General features: G+C 39.8%; 1 protein-coding gene across 1 annotated transcript in view; it reads right to left on the bottom strand.

The window, feature by feature from the left end:
• Positions 1-24,413, bottom strand: part of ZNF133 (zinc finger protein 133) — a 38,306-nt gene extending 13,893 nt beyond the window's left edge. Inside the window, exons 1-3 of the mRNA XM_066237924.1 lie at positions 24,339-24,413; positions 19,165-19,312; positions 661-10,137 (exon numbers count right to left, since the gene is read on the bottom strand). Coding sequence (XP_066094021.1) covers positions 661-819 — 159 coding nt within the window. The 5' untranslated portion in view covers positions 820-10,137; positions 19,165-19,312; positions 24,339-24,413. The remainder of the gene's footprint in view (positions 1-660; positions 10,138-19,164; positions 19,313-24,338) is intronic.
• Between the last annotated feature and the right edge of the window lie 827 nt (positions 24,414-25,240).

A 25,240-nucleotide genomic window follows, 5' to 3' on the forward strand; every position in this document is an offset into this window, starting at 1 on the left:
TTCCCCTACCCCCACCCACTCCCATTCTTCCCTTCCCCTCCCCTTGGTAACCACCACACTCTTGTCCATGTCCATGAGTCTCATTTTTGTGTCCCACCTATGTATGGAATCATATAGTTCTTAGTTTTTTCAGATTTACTTATTTCACTCAGTATAATGTTATCAAGGTCCATCCATGTTGTTGTAAATGATCCTGTCATCATTTTTTTTTTACACCAACATGACAAATCACACAATTTCAACAATTACTAAGGTACATTTCATCAGTCCCTGAGCACTTTGCCAAAAGCGTAATATGTCCTCGGCCTTCTTTTTAGCCATGGGAAAAAATTCCCAGCAGGGGAATGCTTCCAGCAAAGCAGCCCCCCACCCCCATCAGGGTATTTCACATTGTCCAAAATCCATATGTCCATTCAACAAAAGAGCCAGTTCTTATTCCGGTCATAGTCTAAAAAATTGGTCCACGCATATGGGGCATCAGCCACCCCCCTCATTCCTGCCATCCTGGCAGGTCTGATACTGTCCTAAAAAGGAGCACATGGCAATGGCAGTCAGCATTTTCATCTCTGTTCCAGAGAGCATAATGGCGCCCACCGCTATGTCCCAAAATCAAAGACCTAGCAGGAACATAGTAAGTATTACTTTCTACTGGCCTCTCACCTTCTGGAGACTGCGGATCACCACTCCAGCCTGATTCTCCTCATCCTCCAAAGAGGAACTAAAAACACCAGCTCCCGCTGCTGTTTGAGCCCTGGGCTGCCACGGTCTTCTGCTTTGCAAAACTTTTGGTTCTGGACCCAGCCTCAACCATGGCATCATACCGCTGCTGTCTCTCCATAACGTCCAGGACAATCTCCAACTCACAAACCTGTGATTTCTTCTCCAGCATCTGCTCCAGTTTCAAACGAGTCTCATGAACCTGATCAACCTCCTCCGGTGCTTGCTTCAGTTCCAAGGTCGGCACCTCTTTCTGCCATGTTTGCTCCAGCTCCTTCCACTGCTCAGTTTTCAGGTCCCAAGCAGCCTCTTCCACAGCGCTCCTGATTTTCTCACACATGGTTGTAAAAGTAAGCAAGCCTACAGCCCCCAAAAGGACAGCCATAGAGAACCATAACAGCAGCCAGTCCTCTACTTTATTGCTCAAAGGTGGTGGTGGCTCCATACTCATATGAATTAAATCCTGCCATACTACTCCAAATGTAAAGCCAGTATCCATGGCACCAACACAGCTGCCTGGCCCATGCAGGTCCGTGTTGGATTCAGACAGAGAGTAATAAAACAATGGAGCCAAAAGCTGATGGGCCATCATCTTTAATCCCAGCTTGAACCAGTGGGTAAGTAAAACACACTGGGATCCAAAACCCACTCATTCAGTGCTCACAAAGCTAATGACTTATTCGTTTCCTAGAATCAAAGGTTTCTAGCTCATCACACTTATTTACCTCTGTTCCCCATCACCATCCTTCACCCTGCACAAACTGGCTTCTCACTCAGCACTCCACCGTCTTGGCTGCTTCTCCTGTTGTCCTCCATGTGGCCTTACTCTGCTATCTTCTCTAATGCTAAACTCAGGAACCAAGAGCCCCGTCATCATTTCTTATGGCTAAGTAGTATTCCATAGTATATATGTGCCACATCTTATTTATCCAATCATCTCTTTACGGGCTTTTTGGTTGTTTCCATCTCTTGACCACGGTGAACAATGCTGCAATAAACATGGGGCTGCATGTGTCTTTACATACAAGTGTTTTTTAGTTTTGGGGTATATATCCAGTAGAGAGTTGCTAGGTCACACAGTAGTGCTATTTTTAATTTTTTGAGGAACCACCATACTTTCTTCCATAATGGTTGTACTACCTTACATTCCCACTAACAGTAAATGAGGGTTCCTTTTTCTCCACAGCCTCTCCAACACTTATTACCTGTCTTGTTGATAATAACAAATCTAACAGGTATGAGGTGGTATCTCATTGTAGTTTTGATTTGCATTTCTCTAATAGCTAATGAAGATGAGCATGTTTTCATATATCTGTTGGCCATTTGTATTTCTTCCTGGGAGAAGTGTCTGTTCATGTCCTCTTCCCATTTTTTTATTAGATTGTTTGCTTGTTTTTGTTGAGTTTTATGAGTTCTTTTATATTTTGGATATTAGGCACTTTTCTGTGCAGTTGTTTGAAAATATCATCTCCCATTTCGTTGGCTGTCTATTTTGTTTCTGTTTCTCTTGCTGTATAAAAGCTATTAGTCTGATGTGGTCCCATTCACTTATCTTTACCTACAGTTCCCTTGCCTTCGAAGTCAAATTCATAAAGTGATCTTTATGGCTAAGGTCTATGAGTTTAGTACCTATGTTTTCTTCTATGTAATTTATTGTATCAGGTCTTATATTTAGGTCTTTGATCCATTTTGAACTAATTTTAGTACAAGGGGACAAACTGTAGTCGAGTTTCATTCTTTTGCATGTGGCTTTCCAGTTTTCCCAGCACCATTTGTTGAAGAGGCTTTCTTTTCTCCATTGTGTGTTGTTGGTCCCTTTATCAAAGATTATTTGACCATATATATGTGGTTTTATTTCTGGGCTCTACTCTGTTCCATTGATCTAAGTGTCTATTTTTCTGCCAGTACCATGCTGTTTTGATTATCATGGCTCGGTAATATAATTTGAAGTCAGGTATTGTAATGCCCCCAGCTTCCTTCTTTTTCCTTAGGATTACTTTGGCTATTCAAGGTTTTTTATAGTTCTATATAAATTTGATTTTTTTGTTCCATTTCTTTAAAAAATGACATTGGAATTTTGATGGGAATTGCATTAAATTTGTATACCACTTTGGGTATTATAGTCATTTTGACTATCTTTATATTTCCTATCCAGAACAAAAAATATTTTTTCCATTTCATTGTATCTTTTTCAATTTCCCTTAACAATGTTTTGCAGTTTTCATTATATAGGTCCTTTACATTCTTTGTTATGTTTATTCCTAGGCATTTTTTTTGTTGCAACCATGAATTATATTTCTGAGTTCATCTTCTGATGTTTCATTGTTGGCATATAGGAAGACGATAGACTTCTGTATATTAATTTTGTATCCTGTGACCTTACTGTATTGGTTTATTGTTTCTAATAGTCTTTTTGTGGAGTCTTTGGGGTTTTATATCATCTGCAAAAAAGTGAGACATTTATTTTTCTTTCCCAATATGAATGCCTTTTATTTCTTTCTCTTGTCTGATTGCTCTGGCTAGAACTTCCAGCACTACGTTGAATAAGAGTGGAGTGAGCAACCTTCTCATGTTCTTGGTTTTAGAGGTAAAGTCCTCAGTTTTATGCCATTTTATGAGTTTAGCTGATGGTTTATCATAATTGGCCTTTATTATGTTTAGATATTTTCCATCTATACCCATTTTGTTGAGTGTTTCAAACATATAATGCTGTTGTATTTCATCAAATGCCTTCTCTGCATCTATTGAAAGGATCATATGGTTTTTGTTCTTTGTTTTGTTGCTATGGTGTATTATGTTAACCATTTTATGTATGTTGAACCATCCTTGTGATTCTGGGATGGATCCCAATTGATTATGATGCATTATTTTTTTAACATGTTGTATTAGATTTGCTAGCATTTTGTTGAGTGTTTTAGCATCTGTAGTCATAGTGGTCTGTAGTTTCCTTTCTTTGTGTTATCCTTCCCAGGTTTTGGTATGAGGGTTATGCTGGCCTCATAAAATGTGTTTGGGTGTATTGCTTCTTCAATTTTTTGGAAGACTTTGAGTAGAATAGGAACCAAGTCTTCTTTGAATGTTTGATAGAATTCACTAGTATAGTCGTCTGGCTCTTGACTTATTTCTTAGGTGGTTTTTGATAGTTGTTTCTATTTCCTCCCTTATGGGTCTGTTTAGGCTATCTACTTCTTCATGACTCAGTCTAGGAAGATTGTATTGTTGTAGGAATTTACCCATTTCTTCTAGATTGGTAAATTTGGTGGCATATAGTTTTTCATCGTATTCTACAATAATTCTTTGTATATCTATGTTATTTGTGGTGATTTCTCCTCTTTCATTTTGGATTTTGTTTATATGAGTCCTTTCTCTTTTATCCTTAGTGAGTCTTGCCACAGGATTATCAAATTTGTTGACATTTTCAAAGAACCAGCTCCTTGTTTTATTTTTTCTAGTTTTTCTGTCCTCTATTTTTTATTTCTCCTGTTATTTTTTTATTATTATTTTTCTGAAGCTGGAAACGAGGAGGCAGTCAGGATGACTCCCGCATGCACCTGACCGAGATCCACTGGGCATGCCCACCAGGGGGCAATGCTCTGCCCATCTGGGGCATTGCTCTGTTGCAACCAGAGCCATTCTAGCACCTGAGGCAGAGGCCATCCTCAGCGCCCGGGCCAACTTTGCTCCAATGGAGCCTTGGCTGTGGGAGAAGAAGAGAGAGACAGAGAGGAAGGAGAGGGGTAGGGGTGGAGAAGCAGATAGGTGCTTCTCCTGTGTGCCCTGGCCAGGAATCGAACCCGGGACTTCTGCATGCCAGGCCGATGCTCTACCACTGAGCCAACTGGCCAGGGCCTCTCCTCTTATTTTTATTATTTCATTTTTTTTCTGCTGGTTTTGGGTTGCCTTTTTTCTTCTTTTTCTAGTTCCTTAAGATGTGAAGTTGTTTACTTGGGCTCTCTCTTGTTTGTTCATATAGACCTATAGTGATATGAACTTCCCTTATTACTGCTTTTGTTGCATTCCAGAGATTCTGATGTCATATTGTCATTTTCATTTGTATGTATTCTTTGATCTCTGCTTTTATTTCTTCTTTACCCACTCATTTTTTAGAAGTATGTTGTTTAATTTCCACACTTTTATGTGTTTGTTTACTTCTTTTAGGCTGTTGAATTCTAGTTTCAAAGCTTTATGGTCAGAAAATATGCTTGGTATAATTTCAATCTTTCTGAATCTGTTGATGTTATTTTTGTGGCCCAACATATGGTCAATTCTTGATAATGTTCCATATACACTGGAGAAAAATGTATACTCTAGCGCTTTGGATGAAATATTCTGTAGATGTCTATCATATACAATTGTTCTAGTGTTTTGTTTAAGACCGTTATTTCTTTATTGATTTTCTGTTTGGATGAACGATCTTGAGCCGTCAGTGGTGTATTGAGGTCTCCAAGCATGACTGTATTTTTGATGGCTTTTATTTTTAGGTCAGTCAGTAGCTGTCTTATCTATTTTGGTGCTCCTTAGTTTGGTGCACATATAATTAGAAGTGTTGTTTTTTTTATTCAATGTCCCTTCTATCATTATGAAATGACCATCTTTGATTACCTTTGCTGTCTTGTAGTCAGCATTGTTCGATATCGGTATAGCTACACTTGCTTTTCTATGGAAGTTATTTGCATTGAGAATCGTTTTCCAACCTTTCACTTTGGATTTGTTTTTAACCTTGTAGCTTAGATGTGTTTCCTGAAGGCAGCATATAGTTGGATCTTCTGTTTTAATCTATTCTGCTACATTGTCTTTTTATTGGTGAGTTAGATCCATTTACATTTAGTGTAATCATTGACCCTTGAGGGTTTCCTATTGCCATTTTATATATTGCTTTCTGATAGCTTTGTGTCTTGTTTGGTTTTTCTCGTTTGTCTATCATTTGTTTTTGTTTGGTTGTATTCCATACTGTTTTCCTGTTTCTTCCTTTTTTTAAGTTAACTTATTCTGTTTACACAGATTCAAGTGTCCCCCCGAATACATACTCCCCTCCCTTATTTTCCCCAGTACATTCCCCCCACCCGTCCTCCTACCTAACACCCTCCAACCTTCGCTCTAGGATTTGCTTTTCTGCTCTCATCCCATCCTATCAGCCTATCATCCTCTTTCCCTTGGCTCGCTTTCCTTCTGGATCTTGTGATCCCATCTCTGTCTCTATTCCGCTCCTCAATTCATATTGTTCATCAGATATCTCTGATGAATGAGGTCATATGATATTTTTCTTTCTCTGCCTGGCATATTTCACTTAACATAATACTTTCTAGGTCCATCCATGCTGTCACAAAAAAATTTTTTTTCATGGCCCCATAGTATTCCATTATGTATATGTACCATAGCTTTTTAATTCACTGGTCAACTGATAGGCAACTGGGCTGTTTTCAGATCTTGGCTATTGTAAACAATGCTGCCATATACAAGGGGGTGCATTTCTCCTTTTGACTTGTTGATGTGGTGTTCTTGGGATATATTTCCAAAAGTGGGGTGGCTGAGTCACAAGGCAGTTTGATTTTTAATTTTTTGAGGAATCTCCATAAGGTTTTCCACAGTGGCTGCACCAGTCTGCAATCTCACCAGCAGTGCAGGAGGGTTCCCCTTTCTCCACATCCTCTCCAGCACTTATTCTGTGTTGTTTTGTTGCAGAATTCCATTCTGACTTGTGTGAGGTTATATCTTATTGTGGTTTTGATTTGCATTTCTCTAATGATTAGGGATGTTGAACATTTTCACATATGCCTATTGGCCATCTGTATGTACTCTTTGGAGAAATGTCTATTCATTTCCTTTGCCCATTTTTTGATTGGACTGGTTATCTTCCTGGTGTTAAGTTTTATAAGTTCTTTATAAATTTTGTTTATTAACCCCTTATCAGACGTATTGTTTCTTCCTTTTTTAAGCCATGGGTTTCTGTGATTTTTTTTCAGCGGTGGTTACCATTAAGTAATAGAAAGGATTCATATCATGTTCATTGTAGTGCATTATCCCATGAGTGCTTCTGCATTCCATCCCCCTTTGCTTCTGTTAATCTTTGTCCTCTCCCCTTTTTTGTTGTCAGAGTAATCTTATTTTTTATTGTGATCTTGATGGAGTTTTTACTTGTAGTTTTGTTTTGTTTTGTTCTTTGTATCTGGTTGGATAACCCCTTTTAGTATTTCCTGAAGTGGGGGTTTTCTGGTGATAAATTCCCTCATCTTTTCTGTATCTGTGAATGTTTTTATTTCTCCTTCGTATTTGAAGGATAGCTTTGATGGATACAGTATTCTTGGCTGGAAGTTTTGCTCTTTCAGAACTTTAAATATTGGGGTCCATCCTCTTCTGGCTTGTAGAGTTCCTGCTGAGAAATCTGATGATAATCTAATGGGCCTTCCTTTATATGTTGTATTCTTCTTTTCCCTGGCTGCCTTGAGGATTCTTTCTTTGTCCTTGATTTGTGATAATTTTATTATGATATGCCTTGGAGTAGGTTTGTTTGGGTTAAGATAACTTGGTGTTCTGTTTGCTTCTTGAATTCTAGGCTCTAATTCTTTCCACATCCTTGGAAAGTTCTCATCTATTATTTGTTTGAATATGTTCTCCATTCCATTTTCTCTCTCTTCTCCTTCTGATATACCCATTATTCTTATGTTGCTCTTTCTGATGGAGTCAGACAATTCCTGTAGGGCTTTCTCATTTTTTCTAATTCGTGTGTCTATTTCCTCTTCTTTCTGTAGTGTCTCTAGTTGCCTGTCTTCTATGTCACTAATTCTCTTCTCTATCTGGCCTGTTCTATCAGCTAAGTTGTTACCTCGTTTTTCAGTTTGTGAATTGACTTTTTCATCTGTTTGATTCATTTTCTTAGTTCCAATTTCCTTGGTGAAGTATTCTTTTTGTTCACTCAATATCTTTTTAAGCTCTGTAAAATGCTTTTCTGTGCTTTCTTTTATTTCCCTGAGTATTTTCAGGACTTCAATTTTAAATTCTCTGTCATTTAACTCCAAGGTTTCCAAGCAATTGAAATTTTTTTCTTTAGATTTTTCCTCATCTATCTGAGCTACATCTCTGTCTTTTGTATCCATGATATTTGATTTTTTTTCCTTAATGAAATTTGAGTCGTATTGTTAATAACACTAAAAAAGATTAAGAAAAAACTGAAAAATTACAGTGAAAAAATGATCATTCTATTGTGCTAAGTGGAACAAAAACTACATAGAATGGAGAGCCTGAGTTGGTGAGAAATGACAAAAAGATAAAAAATGAAGTAAAAAACTCACAAAATTCCACAAAGAAAAAATTTGAATCCAGAATAAAATAATTTGTTTGGAAATGATGATTGATTGCAAGAAAAATTGAAAGAGAAAAATTGAAAAAATACAGTAAAATAATGAAAATTCAATTGTGTAAGTGGAACAAAAACTACATAGAATGGAGAGTCAAAGTTGGGGAAAATGACAAAGAAATAAAAAAAAATGAAGTAAAAAACACACAAAATGCCACAAAAGAAAATTTCAATTCAGAATAAAATAATTTGTTTATGAATGATGATCGAATGAGAAACAGTGAAAAATAAAAAAAAAAGAGGTACGGTTTTTGGAATGTAACTCTCATAAAAAAAAAAAAAAAAACAAGAATGGAAAATGTAACTTCTATGAGTAATGAAGTTCAAAAGTAAAAGGAAAGAATAAGACAGAAAGAGGATAAAATGACCAACGTGGAAAAAATAAAATGAAAAATACAAGAAAAAAATGGAAAAAGTTATAAAAAATGTAATTCCCCCCCCCCTGGTTTTAAGAGGTTATCTTCTTTTTTCTTTTTGACCGGTGGTGCTGTACCCCAGGTTTAGCTCCTGTGGCACTCTTGAGTAGAGATTTGCAGTTGATGTGCCACTATAGCAATGACATAAGCTAGGCCTCAGGATTTGCAAGCTCTGACAATGGGAGAGTCAGTTTTCCTGGTGCCTCTCCCCATGTCCCTCCTTCTTGAGCCAGCAGCCTAGGGACCCAGCTGTGAAGTTACCCCAGCCACTGCTTTCAGAGCAGGAGGCTCTAAGAGCTGCCAAGTCCCCCCTCCAGACCTGCTCAAAGCACAGTTCTGGGTAAGGCTTTGCCGGCCAGAGCTGCCAGCGTAAGCAGGCAGGGCAGGGTGCCAATTGCCTTTCAGGTGTCTAAGAACCTCTGGGATGGCTAGTATGCCTCAGTGCTCTGTGGGTCTACTCTCCCAGGCTTTTTTCCCCTTGTGCACTGTTTGGAATCCCACAGCCCAGTCCACACTACTTCCGCAGTGTTCTCTGAGGTCTGCTCCACGGGAATGTGCTTTGTAACCTGTACCGGCTGGCGGGAAGTTGTCTCAGCCACTGCCTGTAGAGCAAGAGGCCCTAAGAGCTGCCAATTCCCTTGTCCGGGTATGCTTAAAGCACAGTTCTGGGTAAGGCTTTGTCAACCAGAGACGCCAGCATAAGTAGGCAGGGCAGGGAGCTGATTGCTGGTCAGAGTCCTTTCTAAGGGAACCTGGGTATGTCTAGTTTGCCTCAGCATTCCGCGGGTCTAATCTCCACAGGCTTCTCCCTTGTGCCGTTTGGTAGCTCGTAGCAAGCTGCTTGCATGACCCCCCAAGCACACAGCCCCCACCACTTCAGCAGGTCTGCTCCGTGAGAATGTGCTTTGTAACCTGCATTGGATGGTGGAAGTGCCCCGCCCAGACAGGTCCAGGCCTAGGGAACCTGGCCCTTGTGTACTTCCTGTGCTGTTGGTCGGGGAGCCGGGACCAAACAGAAACTCTGGCTACAGCCCACGCAGAAGTTCGCTTACAGTTTCCAGCCTAGCCCCTCCAAATGCGCGCACCCAAGCCAGAGTCACCAGTCAAAGCCACTAGCACCTCACCCGCGGTCACAGACGGGAGTGAACAAAGCCCAAAGTCACTCTGGTGCCAACCTCTATAGGCAACCTGCTTGACCACCTCTGCCGGAGTCTGCCGCTCGCACTAGCTCCAGGTCCACGATCTTAGGCTGAGCCACAGGCGTGCTCTCTCTTTGGCTTAATCGTCTGCCCTAGCCCAGCTTCTTCCCTCTCCCCAGCACTCCTTTCCTCTCAGTTCCAAGTGAAAGCAGCCTTTCCTCAGGTCAGTGAGGAAAGCAGAATACTCCGTTCTCCATGTTATTTCCTTCAGAGTGGATTGTATATTCAGCCACCTTTTCGCCCAATCGTACCTTTGTTTGGTGTATGTGTATTTCAGATGCTCCTGATATTGTTTTTCTGTCTCTAGTTGTTGAATTTGTTGAAATTTCAGGGGGAGATATAGGAGCACCCCTCACAGCGCTATTTCTCTGATGTCCATATCTGTCGTTTTAAATCACTGGGACAGGTTGTATTTTTCTCTCCATAAGGCGCATCTGACCATAAGACACACCTAGGGTTTTAAGGAGGAAAATAAGAAAAAAAGTATTCTGAACCAAATGGTGTGTTAAAATATTTAATAAAATATACCACAATAATATTTCAACAATGTAAACTCAACAGCAGTATTAACAACCATTAGCACTGTTATTAACAAATGAGAAGAAACTTTAATATTCAAATACTGTCCTAGTTGTCAAGGAAGCAGCAGCAGCTAAAAAAAAAAAAAAAAAAAGAACATTTGCTCCATAAGACACACAGGCATTTTCTCCTCCATTATTGGGGGGAAAAAAAGTATATCTTATGGAGCAAAAAATATGGTAATTAGCCTTGGCCGGTTGGCTCAGTGGTAGAGCGTCAGCCTGGCATGCAAGGGGTCCCAAGTTCGATTCCTGGCCAGGGCACACAGGAGAAGTGCCCATCTGCTTCTCCACCCCTCCCCCTCTCCTTCCTCTCTGTCTCTCTCTTCCCCTCCCGCAATGAGGCTCCATTGGAGCATAGATGGCCGGGGCACTGGGGATGGCTCCTTGGCCTCTGCCCCAGGCGCTGGAGTGGCTCTGGTCGCAACAGAGCGACGCCCCGGAGGGGCAGAGCATCACCCCCTGGTGGGCAGAGCGTAGCCCCTGGTGGGCAGGCCAGGTGGATTCCGGTTGGGCGCATGCGGGAGTCTGTCTCTCCCCGTTTCCAGCTTCAGAAAAATACAAAAATATATATATATATATATATATATATATGGTAATTTGTGGCTTAACATCAGATCTGTCTTAGAGAATCTCCCACCTTAGTGTACTTTGTGTTGGGTAGAATGTTCTATATAATTCTATTAGATTGTGTTGGTTTATTCAGTCTTCAAGTCCTCTCCTTATCTTGTCTGGTTGTTCTATTCATTGAGGTGGAATATTGTTTTCTCCAAGTATATTGTAGAACTGTTTATATCTCCCTTTAATTCTGTTCATTTTTGCTTCATATATTTTCAGGGTGTTATGAAGTATGTAAGTGTGTGTGTGTGTGTGCGCGTGTGTTTCTACCTTCTTACTATACTGAACCTTACATTGCCTCTTCTGATCTTTGATTTAAAATCTACTTTTTTTCTCATATTAGTTTAGCTAACTCTATGTTTTTGGTTATTATTGCATAAAATATCTTTTGGCATACTTTTACTCTTAACATATTTGTCTTTGGAACCAAAATATCTTGAGTACTTGGATCATGATTTTTTGTTTTTATACATTGTGCCAAATTGTCTTCACTGGAGAGTTTAATCTACATAGATATCATGTATGGAGTTTCTGAAAAGGACTTCTGCTTTTTTGCTATTTTTCTTCTACATGCTTTGTAGCCCTTTTTCTGTCATTCATTTCTTACATTACTGTCTTTTGTATTTAGGTGATTTTAGAGTAACTTTTAAACTCCCTTCCCTTTTGTGTATATTCTCATCTATTTCTTTGTGTTTATCATGAAAATTAAATTTATCATCCTAAAATTATAGCACTCTAAACCAAATTTATATCAGCCTATCTTCAATAACATACAGAATTCTCCTATACAGCTCAATCTTTACCTCTTGTCAATGTTATTAAAGTCACAGAATTACACTCCAATACGTTGTTTGTCCCAAAAGAGACTAATAATTGTTTTTTTTAATGCATTCGTCCCTTAAATAATACAAAGAAACAAAAAGTACAGGAGACCAAAGTGACAGTAACACTAGATTATATAACTGCCCATTTATTTACCTTTACTAGAGAACTTTATTTCTTCATATGACTTCAAGTAACTGTCTTAGTGTCCTTTCTTTCAACCTGAAAGACCCCATTAGCATTTCTTTCAAGGCAAGCATACCTTTTGTTTTTCTGGGAATGTCTTACTTTCTCCCTTTTGAAGGATTGTTTTGATGAATACAGAATTTTTAGTTTATCCTCTGACCCCCACCCCCACACTTTGAATATATCAATCTGCTGCTTTCTGCCTTCCAAAGTTTCTGAATAGAAATGTGCTGGTATTAGAGGATCCCTTGCATGTGGCAAGTTGCTTCTCTCTTGTTGCTTTAAAGATTTTGTTTCTTCTGGCTTTCAGGGGTTTGATTCCAATGAATCTCTGTTTGGGTCTCTTGAGAATTTATCCTATTTGGAATCTGTTGAGCTTCTTGTTTCTTTTTTATGTTTTCTATCTCTTTGATATTTCTATTTAGGTCTTACATTGTTTGCTTGACTTTGTTCATGTCTTACTCTAGCTCTGAGAATTATGACAGCTGTTTTAAAGTATTTGTCTAGTAAGTACACCATTTGAACCCTATCAGAGATGGTTTCTGATTTTTTTCCTTTGAATGGACACTGTCCTGTTTCTTTGCATGTCTCATGGTTTTTTCTTTGAAACCTGGATAGCAAAATCTTATCATACAACTATTCAGGAACTCAAGATTCTCCAGGATTTGCTAGGTTTTAAAATTGTTGTAGGTGTCTCTATGCCAGGGTTCACCTCGAGGTATAAACTTATTGTTTTCTCAGGCCTTTTTTATGCTTTTTGGATCATGTAACATTCCATGAGCATGCATGATAACTATCTGAATATCCTTGTATATGCAGTAGAAGGTCATATCTTGAAATGTCTGGCCCCTAAAAGGGGAAAAAATGGGAAAGTCAAGAGGGAGAAAGGGTAGTGCCTGGTTCTTTAAATTTCCTACTTTAGCCAGAAGGGGTGGTAATAATGGTGGCCCACTACTATGATCAGAAGCAGCAATCAGCATCAGAACACAGAGCCTCAAAATTTGGAGAACAAGGTCCTCACTGTCCACCCTGGCTACCACAAGTCATGTGCAAGCTGCTTCAGGAACACATGCATAGCTGTCTGCCATGGGGCTGTGGTGACTGATGGGTAGCAGCGACTGTGCCAAGAGCTGAAACTCTTGATTGTTCCAAGCCTCACCCTGGAACCTGTAAGCATTCAGCTAGATTCGAGTTCCAAAAATAGTTACATCAGAGAGATTCTGCCAGTATAATTGTTGCCTAGGTAACAAGACAAATTCCTGGTGCTTCGTACTTCACTTTCCCTGATATCACTCTCAGGCTGTAGAAGTTTTAAACAAAGGAATATAGACTTTATTCTGTACAGTAAAATTATGTTTTTCAGAGTTAACTACTTGGTAAATGACCAAGTTATGAATTGAACCAGTTGCAACTAAGATAAATTACATCTTCAGGACTAGAGCTGGACTCTGCCAGGTATCAAGGAGGCAGTCTAGACAAGAGAGGAGAATGTGTCCATCCTGCTACAGCTAGTGTGGAAATGCAGGAAACATTCACTATTACCCTGGCTTTCCAGGACCCGATGGCCATTTTTCCTGCTATCCCCAAAAGATATCTCAGAAAGTAGATCTGATGAAAAGGTGTCAGATGAAAATGCTCTCCCCATGAGTGAAGTACAACCTATTCTCCAATTTTACAATTGAAAAAGAGGGTGACACGATGAGGAATTTAACAGTCTGGTTCTCCATGAGGCCCTGGATAAACATCCAGAAGGCCAGGTATTTAGCATGTTTAATCCCAAACTCTTCTGATTCCAAAAAACTAAATGTAGAAGGATAGTTTTGAGGCCATTTACTTGACAACAGATGATGCCAATGCATCGTTATTAATCTGAGGAGCTATAAAAATGGTACTGTAATTGTTTTTCAAAGAAATACGTACAGAAGCATTTATGGATGCAGATGATTCATGAAATTGCTTTATTCCGGAATAAAACATTTCAGAAAAATGGGACAACATGGTTGTTGGGCATAGTTATTTTTTCTCACCCTTATTGTTAAAGATGGCCACTGCCCTCACGATACAGCTAGTTGCCCTTCTTGCTTGGGATGGGCTTGGTTATGCTAATGTGTGCTAGAGGAAGGGGTTGTCCCAGGAAAAGTTTTAAAAGGAGGAGTTAGGAGGTCATTCTAGAGAGATCACATTGTTCCAGGAGAGAGTGGCCACATTCTTGTAAAGAGGAGGAGCCCATGCTGTAGCAAGGCAGAGAGAGGCCACATGGGGGAGAGAAAGCAGCCAAAATGGTGGCAAAGAGGTGGGAGCCTTCAATTCTAGGAAAACTAAGATGAGTCAGTGGCTTTGGGAGCCCTGAGTGGAAAGGGAGATGTTTCCTGCTGTGTGTATTTACTCACTTGCCGGGTGCAAGCTAGGATAAAGGAAAACAGACCACCAGTTCTTGCATCAATTGTTTATATGCGATCAATCTGAATCAAACCTTAACCTGCATTGACCAGGCAGCCGCAAATACTGGCTTTACAATGGTATACAGAGATGTGTCATGGAGTTGGGCACCTGAGACCTGTATAATTATATTAACCAGTGTCACCCCAACAGATTCAATTAAAAAAGAAAATAGTGGAACAATAGAATGAAATAAGATTGTTACATGGTGATGACTGTTAAAGCTGGGGCTTTATTATACTATTCTTGTATTCTTGCCTCTTTTGAACATGCTTGAAACTTTCCATTAATAAAAACTTACTTAAAAATTATTAAACATGACCAACCCACCCCCAAAATCAAAACAATAACCAAAACCCCAGATGCAATAAATATGGTAATATTAAGAATTGTTAAATCAAGATACACATAGGATGTTCAAATGTCTCCATTTTTGAGATTTTATTTTCATTAAAAGTCAAAAGTATGTAATTTTTCATTGGGGAGCCAGGACCCAAAAAAACACTACACTGAGAACAGAACCAGTAAAACCTAAAGTAATAACCAAGGACAGAAACTGGCCAAGAGAATGAATTACCAGTTTTGAAATAATGAATTATGTCAACTCAGATTAATTTATAAATATTACAATTTGGATGAAGAGGTCAAGAAAGAAAAATAAAACTGCAAATCATTAATAAAGGAAGTCAAAAGGCTTTTTCTATTTTTTTTTAAAGACCTTTTTAAAAAAATTGTATCCATTGATTTTAGACCTCAGCATTGCAGGTTGACGCTTTATCCACTGCGCCACCACAGGCCAGGCCCTGTCAGTATTTGAAACATCAATTTGTTATTCCACTTATTTATGTATTCATTGATTGATTCTTGTACATACCTTACCTGGGATTAAACCCACACCCCTGGTTTATTGTGATGACATTCTTACCAACTGAAAGCCCTGACCAGGGTAAAAGGTTTTCCAGAAATTGATTTTTTTGAATGTTTTAGTAAATGTGTGTATCACATTTCTATCTTTTCTGGTGGGTCTTTAGAGTTCTTAGATTCTAATTTAGTAAGAAAACATGGTATTTTGATATTTATCAAAGATAAATGTTAAATATCCCTCCCCCATCTGTGCTATTCATCTGAGAAACATTAATTCTCTTTAATGTACAGGAAATAGTGCTTGGAGCAAAAATAGATATAAGAATTAGAATTGTAAACAAATAAAAAGAAATTTATTTTTGTGGTTTAATTCATTATATTTAACTATAGGTGTAACATGTTTGTTAGTGTTAGAAAGTCTCCAGAGCAGTCTGAAGATTAGAAAGAAAAAGATCTAGTCTTCTTTTGCACTCTGCCCCAGGCCCTCCCCCACCCCCCAGGATAACCACTGTTAACTGTTTCGTGACTACTCTTCGATCTATACCTTTATCTCTTCATTTTCATTCATATTTGTGTACACATGCAAATAATGTTATTTTCCCATAAATAAAAACCATCTGTATTGTTCTTTGACTTATTTTCCTTTAATATCTTGGGGCTATTTGTATACCAGTATTCACAGACTTAATTCCATTCTTTTTAATAACTGTCATATTGTTTCCACCAGCAGACCACATTTTTTAAACAATGTATTTCTCCGTCAATTGACAACTTCTAGTGTTTATCACCAACAAGATAATGAGCAATACCTTTCTGCACATATGTATTTATTTATTTATTTTTAAAGAGTGAGAAGAGAGGGAGAAAAGGGGGAGAAGTAGGAAGCATCAATTCATAGTAGTTCCTTGTCGTACATGCCTTGACCAGGCAAGCCCAGAGTTTCGAACCTGTGAGCTTAACATTTAAGGTCAATGCTTTATTCACTGTGCCACCACAGGTCAGGGCCATGTAGTATATTTGAATGAGTGTTAAAGGAGTAGAAATATGGGGCTTAATATTGAACCCACGTTTATACTGCCAATTGCTCTCCAAAGGTATACCAATTCATAATCCCAACAAACAAACATGAAAGCCCCTTTCCACACTTCTAAGATTCCAAAAATGTAGAGATAAAAAAACAAGCAAACAAGAAAAAACAACTAATTGTTTTCACTTGTCTTCAACTCCTGAAAGTAGGAAAAGAAAAACAGAAACTGAAGAAAACAAAAGAATGTTTTTAAACAGAATAAGAAACAGTAAATTAAAAACCAGTAGTATTAGATTCTGATACTGACAGAATAGCTTGTATCACTAACTATAAACCCTAATCAAAATATAAATATAAAGAGCAACTATCTGAAGATACCGCAACCAAAGTGGTCAGACACACCCTGGGTGAGACCTGTATTTAACTGGCTTTCATCTTGAAATGAGGACACTCCCTAGCCCACGTAGCAAACAGGCAGCAGATCAAGAGTCTGTGGCTTTCAAACTTCCTGGAAACTGTAGGGCAAAATCCTAGAAGGGTGGGAACAACAAAGTATGAAACACTAAATCTACATATAAGCTCCTCTTAAAATTTTTGGTTGAATACTTTGAGTACATAAGGCAAGAAAATGGAGCTCAACTGCATACTGACAGCTGGAAGACTAAAGGAACTATGCAGATTTCAGCTGTTGTTCACCATAGGAGAAACCAAGTTAAGGGTTTGAGTCCCATCAAGTAAGAGAAGAGTGCTAAATACTTGAGTTAAGTTTCTACTGAGACAAGTACATAAATTACACAAAACATACATCCTTTCAGCACAGCTAGACAGATTCTGAGTTCAATTCCCGGTCAAGGCACACATGAGAAGCGACCATCAGCTTCTAATCCCCTCTCTCTCCCCCTTCTGTCTCTTCATCTCCTGCAGCCAGTGGCTCCACTGGTTTGAGCGTCAACCACAGGTCAGGTGCTGAAGACAGCTCAGCTGGTCCCAGGGTTGGCCTGGGCAGAGGATAGTTCAGTTGATTTGAGCATCAACTCAAGATGGGGATTGCTGGGTAGATCCCAGTTGGGGTGCATGTGAGAGTCTGTCTTATCTCCTCTCCTTTCACTTTAAAAAATAAACAAAAAAACAAACAAAAAATGCCCTGGCCTAAAATAGCTCAGTTGGTTAGTGTCATCCTGACATACTGAGGTTGTGAGTTTGACCCTGGTCAGGGCACATACAAGAATTAACCAGTAATGGCATGAATAAGTGGAACAATAAGTCGATGTTTCTCCCTCTCTGTGTCACTCTCTCTCTTCCTTTCTCTCTAAAAATCAATAAATAAAAAAAGTAAAAGCAAGAGACATTAAATCAGTGAACCATCTCCCATACTCTGTACTTCAAACCACTGGGGAGCAGAAAAGCTGCTCAAGGGGGAAAACCACATGAAAGAAAGAAAAAAACTATTTTAAAAAAGAAAGAGAAGAAAGGCACTAATAGTGACATAAATCAGACAGAGAATGGCAAATACCATATGATTTCACTTAGATGTGGAAGTTAAAGAACAAAATAAATTGAAACAGAATCATAGATACAGAGCACAGACTGAAGGATGCAAGAGGGGAGAAGAGGCTGGAGCACCGGGTGAGAAAGGTGAGGGATCATTAGCAGTACAAACCGGTAGTTACAGAACAGTCACAGGGATATGAAGTGCAGCTTCGTGAGTCTAGTCAATAACATTGTAATAATTATGCTATGGTGCCCGGTAGACACTTGAAATATTGAGGGGTTCATTTTGTAAAGTATGTCATTATCTAACCACTGGGCTGTACACTTGGAAGTAATATAAAATAACACTAAATGTAAACTGTAATTGAAAAACAATCATAATTCAACCCTTGTGTATTGCTGTTAGGAATGTACTATGGAAAATGGTTAGTGGTTTTCAAAAAATTAAAAATATAATTAACATATGGTATATCAATTCCACTTCTGGATACAGCCTCAAAAGAACTGAAAATAGAAACTCAAATATACTTATAGACTCATGTTTACAGCAGCATTGTTCACAACAGCTAAAACATAGAAGCAACCCAAGTATCCATCAACTGATGTATACACAAAATGTGGTGTATGTGCAATGGGATATTATTTAGCCTGAAAAAGGAAATTCTGCCACATGCTGCATGTGTCATGGATGAATCTTGAAGACATTATACTAAGTGAAATAAAGCAGACACAAAAGGACAAACACTGTATTATTCCACTTATATGAGGTACCTAGAACATCAAATTCACGTAGACAGAAAGTAGAATAATGATTGAGAGTCTAGAGGAAAGGGAAATATGGGAGTTACTGTTCAATAAGTCCTGAGTTTTAGTTTCAAAAGATAAAAATGTTCTGTAGATGAATGGTGGTGATGGTTATACAACAATATGAATGTACTTAATACTAATGAACTGTACACTTAGCCTGACCAGGCGGTGGTGCAGTGGATAGAACATCAGACTGGGATGCTGAGGACCCAGGTTCAAAACCCCAAGGTCGCCAGCTTGAGTGTGGGCTCATCTTGCTTGAGCACAGGCTCACCACCTCAAGCAGGAGGTCCCTGGCTTGAGCCCAAGGTCACAGGCTTGAGCAAGGGGTCACTTGCTCTGCTGTAATCCCCACCCCGTCAAGGCACATATGAAAAAGCAATCACTGAACAACTAAGGAGCCGCAATGAAGACTTGATGCTTCTCATCTCTCTCCCTTCCTGTCTGTCCCTCTTCATCTCTGTCCCTATCTGTCCCTCTCTCCGTCTCTGTAGCAAAAAAAAAAAAAAGGGTTAAAATGCTAAATTTTATGTTATATATATTTTACCACATTTAAAAAAAAATGCATGGCAGCATCATTCAAAGCAAGGCAACAATGGAGCTATATTTACAAAAAACTTAAAAGAAATTAACAAACCAGCCTGACCTGTGGTGGTGCAGTAGATCAAGCGTCGACCTGGAACACTGAGGTTGACGGTTCAAAACCCTGGGCTTGCCCGGTCAAGGCACATACGGGTGTTGATACTCCTGTTCCTCCCCCCTTCTCTCTTGCTCTGTCTCTGTCTCTCTCTTCTCTATAATGAATAAATAAAAATAATTAAAAAAAAATAACAAACCAAAAGACTTACATTCATCCACAAGCTAGATCTATGATTCACACAGAACCACCAAGCTGATCCAGGTAAACCCAAGGAATTGAGATGATAACATCTTGGTTCTTCTAAGCAACTAAGTTTCAGGATGGTTTGTTGTGTAGCAATCAATAATCAGAATCTTTCCAGGCATTGTGCCTTCTATGTCCTCAGCTTTCTTAATGACAGAATGCCTTCCCTATCATCCATGTGCCTACTCAGGTACCACAGCTACTTCTCTATCTGTTGTATCAAACCAATTATCAGGGCCAACTGGTTCCACCTCTGAGACCTGTCAATTCCTCACCACATCAGTTGGCAAGAGTCCCTTCTGACAAAGTCTCTGTGTATATATATATAGACAATCTCTATATACACACGGTTAAAGTCTTCGCTCATTCAGTGTTTACTAAGCTACTACTGTGTGACAGGACCTATTTTAGACACAGGATTCAGAGGTTAATAAAGACAAACACATCTGTCCTCACTGATGTTAAAGTCAAGGGGGAGGAAGATGAACATATTAATAAATAAAATAAAACAGTACATCAGAAAGTGGTGAGATGAAGAGAAATACAGCAGGAGATACAGGCAAGAAGTAACAGAAGTTGAATGGGTTCTGGAATTTTAAGCAGTGATTAGGGAAGGCCTCACCGAGGAGGTGATGAAGTAAGAACCTGAATGATGTGAGGGAATGAGCCAAGTAAGTAACTCTGAAAAGAGCATTGCAGGCAAGAGAAGAGCCACAACCAAGAGTCAGCTGGGCGCGGTCCAGGTACAGTTCAGAGGCTGGTGTGGTGTGACTAAGACATAACGGTAGAGATGAGGGTCAGAATGAGGTTCAAGAGTAAATGTTGGTGGGAGATCCCATTCCAGCCTGTGAAATACTGGTTTTGACTTTGGTTGAGAAGCCACTAGGTTTTGAGCATGACATATTTGATTGACATTTTGAAGATCCCTCTGGTTGCTGTCCTAATTAATGTGTCCTGGGGGAGGGGGGACAAGATAAGAAGCAAAGAGACCACTCAAGGGCTATGATCATCCAGATGAGCTGGTGGCCTTGACCATGGTGGAAGCAGCAGAGATGGGAGATCGTTAAGAGTCCAGATTTGCTTATTGAGGATGGAGGATAAGAACAACAAAGAAGTCAAGGATGACTCCAAGGTTCTGGGCCTGAGCAACCTGAAAGGAGCTGCCATGTCTCTGCTCCCTTTTAGAGCTAAACTCCTTGAAATAACTGTCTACGCCCTGGCCAGGTAGCTCAGTTAGTTAGAGCACTGTCCCAATATGCCAAGGTTATGGGTTTGATCCCTGGTCAAGGCACATCCAAGAATCAACCAATGATTATATAAATAAGTGGAACAACACATTGATGTCTTGCTATCCTTGCTATCCCTCTCCTCTCCCCTCCCCTCCCTAAAAGCAATTAAAACAAAAAAAAAAAATTTGCATTTACTCCACTAGGGTGGAGCAAGTTTGGGGAAGAAGATCAGTTTGTCACTGGAGGCATTAGGTGTGGGATGTCCATAGATATCCAAGAGGAAATGTGAAGCAGACAGCAGGAAACTGAAATTTGGAGTTGAAGGTAGAGGTCTAGGCAGTGGTCGGCAAACTCATTAGTCAACAGAGCCAAATATCAACAGTACAACGATTGACATTTCTTTTGAGAGCCAAAATGTTTAAACTTAAACTACATAGGTAGGTACTTTCCTTATTGAGGTAGCGCCGCACGTGGTATTTTGTGGAAGAGCCACACTCAAGGGGCCAAAGAGCCACATGTGGCTTGTGAGCCAGTTTGCCGACCACTGAACCTCAGAAAGATGGTATTCAAGTCTTGAGAATAACTAGTGCCCACAAGGAGAGAGCTGTAGCCAAAGAAGATGAGAGGTCTAAGAACAGAACGAGGACCTTTCACAGTGAGGGTTTGGGAGGAGAGAACATGGCAAAGCAGATAGAGGAGGAGCCACTACGAGGCAGGAGGAAAACCTGGAAACCAGGGGTAACTGTGCAAAAGCATCTAAGAAGGAGGAAGTAGGCAACTATGTAAAAGGTTGATAAGAACTGACAGTGGGAGGTCATTGGTGACCTTGACAAGAATACTTTTTAGTGGGTGGAGCTAAAAGAGCCTCATTGCAGCCCTGACCAGATGGCTCAGTTGGTTAGAGGATCATTCCAAAGCACAGAGGTGGCCAGTTCGATCCAGTCAGGGCACATACAGCAAGATATCAATGTACCTGTCTCTCTCTCTCCCTTCTTCTCTCCAGTAAAATCAATAAATAAAAATGAAAAACAAACTTTTTTAAGCCTCACTGCATTATTTAAAAGATGTGGAAGAACAGAAATAGAGGCAGCAAGTATAGACAATTCTTTCGAGGAGTTTAGCTCTAAAGGAGAGAAGACATGGCAATAGTTAAGAGGGGAAGTCATGATAACTGCTGTCCTGAAAACCCCTGAGTGGGTCCCTCCTGTCCTTAGATCAAGTCCTCACTAATTAACTTGTCACCTAGGCTCACTCCAATAATGCCCATGTGCACCTTTCTAGTCAAACTCCCCATGTCTTCTTGCTGGGATGACCTGTGTCTTCACACTGCATCACCCAGTAAGTCTATCCAGGTGCTAGGTACTATATCAATGACCAAAGAGGAACAAGATGAGGTGTCCAACCCTCAAATAACCACCTCATAGTTCAGTGGGACAAGCAAACAGCAATGATGCAGTTTGAGAGCCCCAGAGTCCTGAGGCATCAAGTGTTCTGCTGCTGACAGGGAGACGGGGAATACCGGCGAAGGAAATCCAGGAATGTTCTACAGTGGGATCACATCTGAGCTCAATCAGCAAGAGTTTATACTGAAGCAGAGGCGTGGAGAAATAAAAGCATATGACAGAATATATTTCCATGCAGCTGTAAAACAAGATCTGACAGGGTGTAGGGGAGGAGACTGAAAAGGTTACTTGGAGGAAAAGTTGGAAGCAATAATAATCCTAACTAACAATAATTTGTTATCTCCTACATATCAGGTTCTTTAACCTCATCACAAGTATTATCACAGCTAACATCCCTGTGGGGTGGACCACTGATAAACCCCATTTTACAGATGAGGAAAAGAAAGCTCAGAGAAGTAAAGTAACATGTTCATGGCTACACAGCTAGAATACGGTGAAGCTGAGATCTGAACCCAGGTAGTGTGGCTTTGCAGTCTGGACAGAAGATAAACAGATTAGAAAGGTCTCTTTATAGTAGTTTAAATGGCAAGTTAGTACAGCATGTACCACAGACATTTCAGTCAACAACAGACCACATATACGATGGTGGTCCCATCAGGTTATAATGGAACTGAAAATTCCTATTGCCTAAGTGACATTGTCGCAGCACAATGCATTACTCACGTGTTTTTTGTGATGCTGGTGAAAATAAACCTATTGTACTACCCGTCATATAAAAGTGGAGCACATACAATTATATATCATACATATACTGGATAATGATAATAAATGACTATGTTACAGGTTTATATACTTCTATACTTCATATTAGAGCGTCCCCTTTCTACACACATAGGAAAAAAGTTTCCTATAAAACAGTGTGCCCTGTTATGCCAGCAGCAGCCTCATACCTCTCATGCTTAACCACATTTCTTGATTGCATCATTTTCTCTTGTGTTTGACATAATCTCATGTTTTATAAATTCAGTGTAGCCTCAGTGTACATTATTTATAAAGTCCACATGGACAGTAGTGCCCTAGGTCTTCACATTCAGTCACCACTCACTTACTGATTCACCCAGAGCAACTTCCAATCCTGCAAGACCCATTCACTGCAAGTGCTCTACACAAATATACCACTTTTTTTTTTTATACTACATTGTTACTCTACCTTCTCTATGGTTCAATATGTTTGTATCACAAACGCTTACTGCTGTGTCACAATTGCCTGCAGTATCCAATACAGTAACATGCTGTACAGGTTTACAGGTTAGAAGCAAGAAGCTATACCATAGGTGTGTTAGTAGGCTGTACCATATAGGTTTGTGTAAGAACACTTTGTAAAGTTCACACAATGACAAAATTGCCTGACGGATGCCTCACTTCTCAGGGCACACCCCCATTGTTAAGCAGTGTGTGATTGTATTTCTACTTTAGAAGTCCAACTCAAGAGGCAGGGAGGAAAGGACAGGAAGGTAGAAAAGATACAGAAAGCTAGTGCAGTATAGGAGTGGACACAACAGGGAGGAGGAGAAATCAAGGGGTACCACTTAGGCGGAATCGAGAGAACACAAGAGCCAATCACATGGGACAGGTTTGAAAAGAAGAAAGAGGCAAGGAGAACTCGAGGCCCAGCTTGCACGACTAGCAGCAGTTGCAGCTGTTAATCTAGGTCAGCAAAAGCAGAAGAAATGGGAGGAAAGAGAGACAGAGAAAACCACCATGCTAAATTCCAGATGTCTTCCTTTTCCACCTCTGACCAGGGCTATTCTGACTGACAATAAATAAATAAATAAATAAATAAATAAATAAATAAATAACTGGGGAAAGAAATATTAATTTTGTTGGGTATAACAATAAAATTGTGGTTATGTTAAAATAAAAAGTCCTATTTGTTAGAGATTCCTACTGAAGTATTTTAAGGTGAAATAACATGACGGTTTGCTGTAAAACACTCTAGCAAAGAAAAGAGTAAGTGAGGGCAGCAGATAGAAAAAGAACAGAGTGCTGATAATTTCACAAGGAGATGAACCCTGGAAGTGAGCAGTCTGAACGAACACTGAGAGAAGAAATGCTGGCACAAGGACCGAGAGGGCATGAACGAGGAGAGAAGGTCTGAAGAACAGTCCCTGTGAAAATCATCACCCTTACTGCAGACCTGTTTCCTGGGAAACTAGCTTGGGCTCTGACCACTGGATGGGATATCAAAGTTGAGCAAAGGAAAGCCATCAGTAGTTCAGCATGCAAAAGGTAAGCAGGACCCTACCTGAAACTGGGCTGTCAGGAGCTCAGGGGTCCCCCGTCTGCCCACTAGACAGTCCTCTCTGGGCAGGCAGGAGCTGCAGGGGGCAGAACAAAAACAAAAAAGTTCAGGTGTTGTAAAGTACCGCACCCCAGATTCTGAAAGGCACCATACCGCACTTCATCGGGTCTACGTAGAGACACCAAGTCCAGATGAATTTTGAAGAGTTTTATTAAAGGAGGAGATTTATCAAATATGCCGGCCACATAAGGCTGACACTGGGCAGAGCAGACCCAAATCGTGCGCCCCGAGTATATTTCAGAGGCTGGTTATATACCCTTTGACTACATACAGGTTGGGGGGGCATGACACCATGACACAATCATTAACAAGATTATAACATTTGTCTAGGGGATTTACAAAGAACTTAGAACTTTCAAGGTAATACAATTAAAGACATTCACAAATCCTTTTGGTATCTATCTCTCCTCTTTTGCCTAGAAATACATGTTAATCTCAGATTCCAGGAAGGGAGGGAGAGCTAAGATCAGGGTAGAGTGGTATGTAAATTTTGCCTCTTATTGAAGGCGAGAGTGAGTTCCGCAGATAACCTTAATCCTTTCAGAGAACTTAAAACCAAATGACCCTAGTTGTCCTTGTGAGTCAGGAGACTTCTATATTCTTTTTCCCTCCATTTTCCAAAGAAAGGACAGGACAGAAAGCCTGACTTTTCTTTTTAAAATGGCATTGCCAATACTAAGTTTTACAGTTCTCTGGCACCTTACCACACAGGAGAATCACTGGAAACTCCCTAGATCCAGCTGGCAGGGCTTCCTCTTGCTTATAAATATTAGGAATGGACCTGTCACATTAGAAAGGACTGTGGGCAGCTTGCTGGGAACATAGCTGATACGTGGGCTATGATC

The sequence above is a fragment of the Saccopteryx bilineata genome, chromosome 6 (genome assembly GCF_036850765.1).
Source record: "Saccopteryx bilineata isolate mSacBil1 chromosome 6, mSacBil1_pri_phased_curated, whole genome shotgun sequence".
Lineage (NCBI taxonomy): Eukaryota > Metazoa > Chordata > Mammalia > Chiroptera > Emballonuridae > Saccopteryx > Saccopteryx bilineata.